Source organism: Mustela lutreola, chromosome 5 (genome assembly GCF_030435805.1).
Source record: "Mustela lutreola isolate mMusLut2 chromosome 5, mMusLut2.pri, whole genome shotgun sequence".
NCBI lineage: Eukaryota > Metazoa > Chordata > Mammalia > Carnivora > Mustelidae > Mustela > Mustela lutreola.
In genome coordinates, this window is record NC_081294.1 from 81,586,988 (window position 1) to 81,599,694 (window position 12,707).

At 41.2% G+C, this 12,707-nt stretch overlaps 1 protein-coding gene across 1 annotated transcript in view; it reads left to right on the forward strand.

Moving 5' to 3' along the window:
• The first annotated feature begins 2,636 nt into the window (after window positions 1-2,636).
• KCTD16 (potassium channel tetramerization domain containing 16) overlaps window positions 2,637-12,707 on the forward strand; it is a 281,874-nt gene continuing 271,803 nt past the window's right edge. Inside the window, exons 1-2 of the mRNA XM_059174936.1 lie at window positions 2,637-3,563; window positions 3,936-5,096. Of these exons, the coding sequence (XP_059030919.1) occupies window positions 4,265-5,096 (832 nt within the window). The 5' untranslated portion in view covers window positions 2,637-3,563; window positions 3,936-4,264. The remainder of the gene's footprint in view (window positions 3,564-3,935; window positions 5,097-12,707) is intronic.

Genomic DNA, 12,707 nt, shown 5'->3' on the forward strand with positions numbered 1-12,707 from the left:
ACTTCTCAAAAGGTGAGACAGAGGCCCATGCAGTTTTGATTTCAGAGGCTCTGGGTAGATTAAAAGGTAAATAATATGCACATGGGGCGCCTGAGTGACTCAGTAGGTTAACCACCTGACTCTTGATATAAGCAAGGTCATGATCTCAGGGTCTTGAGATGGGGCTCCCACCTTGGGCTCTAGGCTCCAGGTTCAGAGGCTCAGTGGGGAGTCTGCTTGAAGATTCTCTCCCTGTGCCCTTCCCCAACTCTCCTTCATGCAGGAAAGCTCTCTTTCTCTCTATAAAATAAATAAATAAATCTAAAAAAAAAAAAAAAAAGGTAGTCTGACCTTTGAAACCCTGACCAATAAAGAGAACTCATTTTCAAAATTCAGAATCCTCTCAGTTAAATTATAAAATCTTCTAGACTTGAATTTAACTTAATATTGAAAACTCTTTAAAATGAATTGCTGGGATTTCTTCAAATGCGTAGTTTGAATTTTTTTTTTTTTTTAATTTGCCTCCTCGCCATTCCTATTCTAGAATATAAGCAGTTCAAAAAATTGATCATAATGAGTAGGCAGTGATCTAAACCCCATCTTGCTACTTCACAGCTGTGTGACCTTGTGGAAATTCTTTCCCTCTCTGGTCCTCAGTTTATATATCTCTAAGATGAGATGGTAATTTCCATTTTCTCAAGTTCCTTTTGTTTTTCCTATTCTTATTTTCTTATCCCCAATCCTCACTTTCCTGCCAAACTGTCCCCAGAATAAATAAATTAATATATATATATATATATATATATATATATATATTTTTTTTAAATTTAATTTTAAGTAGAGGCTCCATGCCCTGTGTGGAGATCTCATGACCCTGAGATCAAGACTTGAGCTGGGATCAAGAGTCATATGCTTAACTGAGTGAGTCACCCAGGCACCCCTGTCCCCAGAATATTTTAAACCCAACCTCCAAAGCTATTGTTATGGCTTACTGGCCCATTCTGTTAAAAATAAAATGAAATGTTTGCTTATTTCTAACTACAACTAAGCCCAGTACTTACTAAGCATGTACTCAGATCTCCATTTTTTTCCTTTGTTTTGTGGCAACTAAATATTTATTTTGTCATCATGGTGAACAGTGTGTGTCTGGTCATACTTAAACCAACATAAAAACTTTTAAAGCAGGGACACCTGGGTGGCTCAGTGGATTAAGCCTCTGCCTTCAGCTTGGATCATGATCTCAGGGTCCTGGGATTGAGGACTCCTGCTCGGGCTCTCTGCTTGGCAGGGAGCCTGCTTCCTCTTCTCGTCTCTCTGCCTGCCTCTCTGCCTGCTTGTGATCTCTGTCTGTCAAATAAATAAATAAAATCTTAAAACAACAACAACAAACTTTTAAAGCAGGAAATATCTAACTTTTGGCCCGGGTAAGTGGTCAGTTACAGATCTGCACTGATAGCATATAGACACTAGATGGCGATATAAGTGCACCAAATAATAAATATTCCCTTGATTGGTCTGGTTTGAAAATCCCAATGATTAAGGCCATCACAGGTTAATACATTAGTTAAAGAAACAAAGTCAAATATAATCAGGTGTTGGAGTGTTAGCTAATATTCCATATGTGTTCAGTAACCTGACATTATTGAAAGAAAAGACTGTTAAACTAAAAATTAATTTATCCTGCTGCCGAGTCTATCTTTAAACTAATTCTTGGGGCAAGAGTTGGCAATAAACACATGATCCCTTAAAATGTACCTAATTCATACTTTCATCTCCGTTTTTTGGCTTTTGCTTTTTTTTTTTTTTTAAATAGAAGTTATTTGGGATGGAGTGTGCCTCACATGTATTATTCATAGATGAAATGCTATATTCTGATTAGGAGGGTGAGTCCTAAGACACTGGCATTTTAAAGGAGAAATGGTCGACTTACTGTAAGCTGTTGGCTGGGCCATTATTGACTGGCAGGATCAACTGGAAGCACTTTGTTAGTGGATTAGGTTGCCCTGGAAATGCCTTCCTGAAACTCTAATGATGCACTTAAGGAAGCCCTCTGGGATAGGAGTAAAATGTCTCTTAGCCGGGTGTGTCTTCCACCAGAGTCCTCTTGGGATGAGGTGGGAGGGGGCTGGGGCATGTCCAAAGAGAGGCTCAGTAAAGACACAGCCCCAGAAAAAGGTTGCAGGTACCAATTTCTTGCAGGTAAGCTGAGAGATAATGACTTGCTGATGTCAGCTGTGGGCTTTCTGCGAGTTCCAGTAGCTCATGTATTCTTTGGAAAGAATATCATTCATTCCAGAGAGACTGTATTTATTTATTCATTTGCTGGGGGTGGGGAGGCACAGGGATGGAGAAGAAGGGGGCGGGGAAGAGGGCATCTGAAGGAGAACACGGTTTAATGCCCTTTGCTTGTAAGAAAGAGCCACTAGGTAGCTTGAACATTGGGGTCCTTCGGTGTGCTTTCTTCTTTTCCTTTTTTAAATGAGCCCATGTGGACGGGAAATTTGCCCTTCAGCTGAAATTCAGTGCCTGTGCCAAGGGTTTGTTTGTACATTTTTCCAATGCAAAATCCCTTGTGTTCCTGTCACCGCCGGGGTGGGGGGTTATTTCTGGGGAACGGTGGCGGCGGTGGAGGTGTAAAAAGCAGGAAGAAGAGGCGAAGCGACGGCCGTGGCAAACTACAGACTCGCGGGCAGGACGCTGAGGGAAGTGGCTGCGCGGCGCCGCGTCCCCGCCCAGAGCCGGGAGCAGGGGAGTCGCGTGTCGCGGCCGGTGCGCGGCGTCCCCGTGCAGTCCTGGCGACCTGTCACCGAGGACGACGTGACTCGGAGCTGCCTCCGCTTTCTCCAAGCCGTATCCCTTTAAGATGATGTAATAGTCCTTTCCCTGGATGGTGTCTTGCCTGCGCCTCTGAAACAACAGCCCCCGAACTGCGCTGGGAACTGTGGAACCACCCAGCTCCGCCGGCCGCCGAAGCCCGAGCCCGAGCCCCCCGCGGCCCCTCTGCGCTGCGGCGGCCGGGCTCCCCGCGGCTCCCGCCGGCCTGCGAACATGGGAGTCCGTCTGCCCTTGCCGGCAGGTGGGGCGGCTACCTGGGACCCCAGCAGGGCACATCTGTCTTTCTTCCTGCTGCTGGGCTTTCCGAAAAGCTTCTAAGTCCCAGTACCTCTTCCAACTCTCCTCTGTTTTAAGGATTCTTTCTAAAGGTTTGATTTTTTTTTTTTTTCCTTCCCCTTTTTACTGGAGAAGCTTTGGTTGGGTATTTTTCTCTGCCTTGCTTCTTCGACCCAACCACCTCTCATCACGCTTCAACTTTTTTTGTGACTTGTTTCAACTTGAGACTGGGAGTGAATACATACCTATATACAAACATACAAATATACATTTATATAAATATATATATATATATATATATATATATATATATAAAATTATTTTCTAAGAGCACATCTCTCTGGCACTTTTCATTGATACCTCTGTCCTTTAACTCTTTGGGATTTGACAAGCTCCAGACTCTGGCTGTGGATTCTGCTTGCTTTGCAAATGGGTATCTCTTCACAGGAGCTGAGTTTCCAGCACTGACTAAGGTAAGTTCTGTGACTTATTGCTTTACCAGACCAGCTTGGAGGAGGAAAAAAAAAAAATCCCCTTTTAAAAGTTGAAAATCTTATATTCCTTCTTAAAGCAGAAATACCAGTAGAAATATTTTTAATACTAATGGCTGGAGACAGAGGCATGTGGCTAAACATGTAGACACAAAATAGCTTGAGAGAAGCTACAATTTAGTTGAAGAATGGCTGAAATCAGTAGTTCCTGGGCTGCTTATGTAAAATAATCTCTCCCTCCCTCCCTCCCTACTTCCCTCCCGCCCTCTCTCCCTCCCTCTCCTCTCTCCAGTGGTGTCTCTTTTTCTGACTCATGCTGGGCTTGAGGAAATAATTTTGTCTCTTTTCCCTCAGACAGACCTCGGAGTAACTGGGGACTTGGCCTGCCTTGCCTACCGAGCTTGGGACAGATCTGATGGAGATGAGTTGATTACATTCTGTGAAGTAATAGCTCACCACCAGCCAGGGTTGAAACTACTTTTGCAGCATCACTTCACCTGTGGACTCTTCTGAATTTTGCCTTCTTGGGGAAAAAAAAAAAAAAAACTGGGGTAAGAGAAGGTCATTTTTAACAAGTTAGCTTCCTTCTCCCTCTTTGGCAAGTTGATGCAGAGGATAAGGCTGTGACTCCACTGGATTGCACCTTCAAATCACAATAGGAGAAGAGCAAGAAGAAAGGGACAATGGCTTTGAGTGGAAACTGTAGTCGTTATTATCCTCGAGAACAGGGGGCTGCAGTTCCCAACTCCTTCCCTGAGGTCGTGGAGCTGAATGTCGGGGGTCAAGTTTATTTCACCCGCCATTCCACATTAATAAGCATCCCTCATTCCCTCCTGTGGAAAATGTTTTCCCCAAAGAGAGACACGGCTAACGATCTAGCCAAGGACTCCAAAGGAAGGTTTTTCATTGACAGAGATGGATTCTTGTTCCGTTATATTCTGGACTATCTCAGGGACAGGCAGGTGGTCCTGCCTGATCACTTTCCAGAAAGGGGAAGACTGAAAAGGGAAGCGGAGTACTTCCAGCTCCCAGACTTGGTCAAACTCCTGACCCCTGATGATATCAAGCAAAGCCCAGATGAATTTTGCCACAGTGACTTCGAAGATGCCTCCCAAGGAAGCGACACGAGAATCTGCCCTCCTTCCTCAGTGCTCCCTGCGGACCGCAAATGGGGCTTCATTACTGTGGGCTACAGGGGGTCCTGCACCATGGGCAGAGAGGGGCAGGCAGATGCCAAGTTTCGGAGAGTTCCCCGGATTTTGGTTTGTGGAAGGATTTCCTTGGCAAAAGAGGTATTTGGTGAAACTTTGAATGAGAGCAGAGACCCTGACCGAGCCCCAGAAAGATACACCTCCAGATTTTATCTCAAATTCAAGCATCTGGAAAGGGCTTTTGATATGTTATCAGAGTGTGGATTCCACATGGTGGCCTGTAACTCCTCAGTGACAGCATCTTTTGTCAGCCAGTATACAGATGACAAGATCTGGTCAAGCTACACTGAATATGTCTTCTACCGTAAGTACAAAGGGTTCTTTTGATTTTTCATCCGTATCAATTCTCTTTTACAGATGTTCAGTCAGTGTCTAAGGAATACTATTTGGGATTTTTTTTTTTTTTTAAACTCCTGAGTATAGGAGTTTAATAGCTAGAGTATTAGAGGTTCTAATTCAGGTCTCACATCTTATCTAAGGCAACTTTTATCTGTTTTATCAGTGACATCAGAGAATATTCAAAGGCCTATGCAATTGATACTGGCTTAGGTAATATGGGGATTGGAGGCAGACATGCATGTCTGTTTGCCAGACGTCGAACTGTGAGGAGAAGATGATGGTCGGAATTTGCCTGCTGGTCCATGGGAGGTTGGCAGACTTGGAGTGGATGAGGCGGTGCTGTCCATTCTTTACTGTGAACTTCGGGATCTGTAAAGCTGTTTGCTGGAGACTTGCTTTCTTCAGGGGTGGTGAGAACACAAATGGCTTGCACAGAATGACGTGGTCTCGGCTAGATAGATGGCAGTATAGGCTGACAAAAGACCCCCAGGCTCCCCCACCGCATCTGAAATTTGCCTTTAAAGGCTTTACACTTCTGCTGTTTGGTTCTTTAGCATTTTGTACTGAGACTTGAGTGGCACCACAGACTTAATTAAACTGAACTTCATCTAAGACCTATCCAAAAGTAACTAGATCTTTCAGAACTGTCAATCACAAGCAGAGATCCTCAGACACCTGAGGTGATAGAATTATGGACATAAAAGGAAACCAGAGGGGAAAAAAGGAGTGGAAACAATTGTTCTGGGGCGTTTTAAGTAGGCATTCCTTAGAGGTCAGTCCATTGGCTTAAATGATGACTTATGCTACAGATTAGTTTGTTTTATGAAATGGCATCTCTCTAAATAAACTATAAGCCATTGATCTCTGAAGGGAGAACAGTAAATCAGTCTGTAAAGTTTCATGCTTGGTTTAACAGTGGGTTTTCAATAGGGCCCGGGAGTTGGGTAAGGTGAATTGCATCAGAAATGTTTCCATGATAGCATTCAATTTCCTCTCTTCTTATTTTAAGGCAAATCCGTAAATTTGGGGGATTAAAATGTCTAAGATTTTTTTAGGGACTGATGTTTGCCTATGGTTGTGTTTCTTCATGTGGAGATGGTGCTGGGATCCGTGGTAAAAAGGCCGGTGGCAATCTGGGTTGTTCTGTGCTGGGTTATCACCCCTTAGATTTTTAGAAGTGGGGACACATAGATTGTGTGGACAGGACAGCCTGTGGAGAAAAATGAAGTCAACTATCAGTTCAGGAATGTCTTGTTGTATAATAACAAGCATTATTTGATCCAACAACCCTATCAATAGCCTTTATCTATAATCTGCATCTTCCTTGATGCTGGAGCTTAGTCACCAGATTCTGCTTGCTTTTTTTCTTGGGTGTGGAGATAAGACTTGAGCTTTTTAGCCTTCTGTGAAGGAATCTGACATTATCTGTAATTCTGAAGAACAAATATCTGTTCCTAACTTTTTGGAAAGCTGCATCTTAGAAAGAGTTTAAATCTAGGTTTGTGATCTTTACTTTGTTCTCCAATTTTTAATATTTGAAAATAGCTTAAGAAGCTTTGGGCAAGTAAATCAAAACATACCAACCATAACCCCTGCCCCCCAAAAGGACCACATTAGATTTCTGTCACTTGCTCATCTAAATGAGACCCCAAACCTGAAATGTATTTGCCTGGTAGCTCAGTGACATTTGTGTGTTCATCAAAGTCTCATCCGTCTAACACTATGTCCTCTTTATATTGCTCTGAACAGATTCTGCTCTGCTGATCATATAATTACTTCCTTCTTTGTTGGGTTGCTGAGAGGTTGCTGAGGAGCCCTTTGCTCTCCATCACTCATGGACAGGCTAGCACAAACACAATGCAACTTCATATTGCACAGCGTGTATATTCTATGTGACATACTTCCCTTTGTATCTAACATTCAGAGCTAAGTATTAACTCTTCCTCTGTCTTAGGACCAATAAAACTGACAGCTGGCTTTCTAGGGTGCATACCAGCTTCTGTGTAGACGTTTAACCATAATTATTTAATTAGAAGCTTCCAACTGTGCCTATATAAGCATTAATTCATCAAGCTGTTGTGCTTGGGTTAATGGGCCAAAACTATGGGAGGTGCTCTAAAGCAGGGAGTTGACTCCGCACAGATGCTCTTCATCCAGCACTAGTCCTGCCCAGCCCCACCTTGTGTTCCCAGCATGGAGCCCTGGGGTGCATTGTGCCGGCAGAGCACTTGGAACCATCACCTGCGAAATTGGAAGGGGCAGCATGTGTCCCCAGGAGCATCTCCAGATCCTTAAATTAAAAAATAAAAACAAAAGCAAAAAAAAAAAAAACAAAAAAAAAAACAGCCAACCAGCCAACAAAAGAAGATGCTCTTCACAGAGAAACTCAACTTCCTCCTTGGTTGAAAAAAAATTATCTTGTATATACACACTACTTAGATCCAAGGCATTAACTCCAAGCAATCAGACTCTTCTAATAACCTGGGGATAATACAAAGTCATTTTGCCTGGATATGTATCACAGTAAAAAATGAACGATGAGAAATGAATACATTGCATAGGGTGGTTGAGTCATGGGGAGAGAGAGACCCTTTTCTTTCCATTTGCCTCATTTTCATCAAAGTTTTCCAGAGGGAAATTGAAAGACCAAAATCTGTCAATCATTAACAGGTTAGATTCTTGCCTCACTTAATCTTTTGTTGTTGTTGAGAGAGAGAATGAGAGAGAGCAAGCATAAAAGGGGGAAGGTCACTGGGACAAGCAGATCCCCCTGCCTAGCAGGGAGCCCAATGTGGAACTAGATCCCTGGACTCCAGGATTGTGACCTGAGTTGAAGGTAGTCGCTCAACCAACTGGGCTACCTAGGCGCTTGCCTCATTTAATCTTAATGTAGACCTAGAATTGATGGTCACATCAGGTAGACTATTTAGTTAATATAGGAACTGTGAACAGTTGAAGTCAACAGGTGTTTCTATGTGTTTAAGAGGGTGATAAGAAATGTGTTTATCTACATTGATATGTAGAGATATGATAGGATATGATATGGTATAAATATGATATATATAAATATGATATGCGAGATGTTATGCATTATGATTCACTTATCAGCAACCAGGAAAATATGACTGATGTAGTAACATAGAAAAGAAATACCTAAAAAAAAAAAAAAAGAAAGAAAGAAATATCTAGGGATGCCTGGGTGGCTCAGTCGGTTAAGTGCCCAACACTTCATTTCAGCTCAGGTCCTGATCTCATGGTCACAGAATCAAGGGAGACCCACATCAGGCTCTGTACTCAGCAGGAGTCTGCTTGGATATTCTCTCCCTCTTTTCCTACCCCACCCCCACTCTCTTTCTCTCAAGTAAATAAATAAATCGTTAAAAAAAAAAAAATCTAGTTAGGATTGCCAAGGCATTTTAGATATGTCCTTTGGTTTAATTTAAAACAATGAGAAGGTCCACTTTCTTCTCTACCACCCCACTAGCTAAATAAATACCTCTCATTTCTCTTCAAACATTATATAGAAAGCAGTATCATAAACATCAGAGAATGCCTTCTTGACTCACCTATAAATGTAATGGGAGTTGAATGATTTGGAAAAGAGAAGTCCTGATTTTGAACCATTGATACTCAATGGCTATTCACACCACTTAGGAACAAAATCACAGGTGCATAGAAATAAATGAACCTGATGTTTAGAGCCACCTTCCAATGCCCGAGAGTGAGAAGATTGTTCTTGGTTTGAGACAACTACACACATTTTAAAAATCCTACTCATTAGTGAGTTACTTCAGACAAATGCCTGAAACACTCAAATTCAAAGGAATTTGCCTCTAATTTTACTGTGATAACATGACAAGTAGGGAGTTTAATTCATAGGATGCATACTCCCAAAACATACACTCTTGAGTTCTGTGAATTATAAGAGAGACACCAACCCATCGCCTTGTCAACAAATTGCTGCTTGTCAGTGCATTTTAATCTTCTCTTTACTTACTTAAATTTAAAGGTTGTTTCCACAAAACTCTGAATTGTTTTATTTACTGTTAATCTTCAAAATTAAGCTGCTAGTTATTTTACCACAAAAATGGGTTTATTTGGGAATAGTAGAAAAAATTGCAATTCAGGATAAGCAAGTTAATGCAAAACCATAGGCAAAACAAAAAACCAAGGAGAGAAATTCTCTTTTTTGTTGGACGGGGGTGGGGGGGTGGGGGGGTGGGAATTGAGCAGGGCTATTATAAACAAAAAGCCCATTGGAGTAAACTGGGAGTTTCCAGTACAGTGGCTTTTCATTGTCTCAGTTGTGACAGTCTGTTATTGGCTGGGCTGTTACTGGGGAAGAAGACCACCTTTTTCCTCCTGTGGGAGTAGTCAAGTGGTATGGACTTGTAAGATCTATCTCTTCCTGTTGGGTCTGCAGTTGATGACAAGTGGTAGGGTGTGAGAGTTTCCCCTTCTGGGATCTGGATTCTACTATGATGAGGTTTCCTTTTGAAAATTCTCATGGTATGCACGCAGTACAGCAGGGCTGTTAAATGAGGTGGGATGTTGGAGAAAAGTCAATCAGAAAGTGAGTTCTCAGAATTCAACTGCATGACGTTGTATTGGGAAGAGATCTGCAGTTGTGGCTGCTGTCATTAACTTCACCGGCACCGACTTTAGAAACTTTAGTAAGAGGATGTGTTCTTAACAGGTAGACATGTAGCCATCCTGAAGTGATTCTAGCTCTTTTTCTACTGGTTATTTGAAAGATAGCAATGATAACTTTTATTTTTGTTGCTCATTGAGATACGATGTTGGTATGTGTAAAATGAAGCAGGAGAGCAATGTAGTCAAAACGGTGAAGGTTGGTCTTTGCCACCACCGACCTCTCTTCTTTCTGTGTTGGTTTTCCATCTTCTCCACCTTACTCCACCTTAAAGACTTTTCTCGTCCTGTTTTAGTCATTTCTGCTTTCTTGTTCTTTCTCTCCATTGTCAGTAAACATTCTCTTCTGCCATATATTGGAATATATTGGTGTAGTTTTCTCAGGGGTTTTGGTATCTAAAAAACCTTTTGATAGTTGTAGATCAGGTAATTTAGTATCCCACAAAGAATGCTCTTAAGACATAAGGCTTCTTAATGTATAATTTAAAAATATAGCACAATTCAAATACAAGCCTTCATCATGAGGTTGAACTGGACCCATGCTTGGGTAGATATGAAATGGTAATACTCATAACAAAAGACAGGTGTATAGATGTAATTTTTTTCTAATCTCTTTAAGGTTTTGTACTTTGAGCTTTGGTCTCAATATAGGAGTGATATAAGTATGCTAGTGAAATATTTTACTACAGTATTTTCATTTTCATGCCAAACAAGATATATTGTTACCTAAGCCCAATCCCTTGTACGATTCAGGTACTTTCTTTCTAGGTTTGTGGCATTACTGAGTGAATCTGGCAGCAAGAGCAGTGTCAGTGTGTGGGCAGAATGGGGAGGTCTCTGAGATTGCCCTTAAGTGCCTGAATATGTTAAAAATATATATATAGACACCCGGATAGAGAAGACCATGTCCCTGATAGCCTCATGAGGTTTAGGTCTTATCAAAAAAAATTAGAAAATAAAATAGCTGAGAATATGTCACAAAAGTCCATTTGAAACCCCTCCAAGCACAAACAATGAAGAGGAATGATTGTGCACAGGAGAGAGTGTGCATCCAATACATAGAAGAAAGCTCTTCAGGAATGGATACATGGATGCTCAGTTTCTGCATCATGACTGTTGCTCTCTTTCTTTGTTTTTTGCTATAGCTTTCCTCAAATAGTGCAGTTCTTGGCAAGTCAGTGAAAAAAACTTCATACAGAAATTTTCAAATGCATCCAAATGTAGACACCCAGTTCCAATAATTACAATTAACACTATAAGAGCAATCTTGTTTTATATATATTCCTACCTACTTCTCCTTCTGTCTGCACTACATTATTTTGAAGCAAATTTCAGACATCAATTATTTCATTCATCCACAAACAGTACTATATGTTTCTAAAATAAAATGGATTAAAATAAAATGCAACACAATACCATTATCAATAATTAGTAATTCTTTAGTATTATTTAATATCTATTGATGTTAAAACTTCTTTGATTTTGTTATAGTATTTTCTTCAAGTTGGCTTATTAAATCAAGATTCAGATAAGGTCTATTGGTTATCTTCGATTGCTGCTTCTTTTTTCATTCAAAATTTTAAAAAAATATTGCATTTACCCCATATGCAACAAAGGAGCAAAATGTATATCTTAAATCTCTTTATTTTACTTTTTAAAAAAGATTTTATTTATTTATGTGACAGAAAGAGACATAGTGAGAGAGGAAATACAAGCAGGGGCAGTGGGAGAGGGAGAAACAGGCTTCCTGCTGAACGGGTAGCCTGTTGTGGGGCTTGAGCCCAGAACCCTGGGATCATGAACCAAGCCAAAAGTAGATGCTTAACGACTGAGCCACTCAGGTGCCACTCTTAATCTCTTTTTTTTTTTTTAATTTTTTTTTAATTTGACAGACAGAGATCACAGTAGGCAGAGAGGCAGGCAGAGAGAAAGGGGAAAGCAGGCTCCCCACCGAGCAGAGAGCCTGATGCAGGGCTCCATCCCAGGACCCTGGGATCATGACCTGAGCTGAAGGCAGAGGCTTAACCCATGAGCCACCCAGGCGCCCCTTAAATCTCTTTTAATCTCTCCTTCCCCCCTCCTTTTCTCTTTCTCTCTCTTTCATCCTCCCTTCCTTCCTTCCTTTTTTTAAAGTCAATTTATTTGTTTGAGGAAACCAAATTTTTTGCCATGTTCAAAATTCAGCTTTCTGGGTTTTACTGATCCATCTCCGTGATCTTTGGGATGTCATTAAAACATTTTCCCCCTGAACCCTGTATTTGTGAATTTGTTAGATCTTTATTCTAAATTCTAGAGACTCCATTGGATTCATGTGTAGTCTTTCTTTCTTTCTTTTTTAGATTTTATTTATTTATTTGACAGACAGAGATCGCAAGTAGGCAGAGGCAGGCAGAGAGAGAGGAGGAAGCAGGCTCCCCACTGAGCAGAGAGCCCGATGCGGGGCTCCATCCCAGGACCCTGGGACAATGACCTGAGCTGAAGGCAGAGGCTTTAACCCACTAAGTCACCTAGGTACCCCTCATGTGTACTATTTCTGGCAAGAAATTTCTATACGTGATGGCAAGTCCATTTTTCTACATTATTGAGGCATAATAAATAGCATTATATTAGTTTGAAGTTTATAATATAATCATTCAACAATTCAATACACTACTCAGGGATCATCATGATAAGTGTACTCTTAATCCCCTTTATCTAGTTCACCCAAGGCAAGTCCATTTTTAACTTTTAATTTGCAAAAGACAGTAAAAGAGACCCCTAATTTTCTTCCCAGTCATTCAAAAACTAACAGTTATTCCCTTGCTGTTCTTCTTCTTTTTAAAAAAGATTTATTTATTTGAGAGAATGGACGGGTGGTGAGGAAGAGGGAGACAGAGTCTTAAGCAGACTCTGCTAAATACAGGGCCCAACACAGGGCTTGATCTCA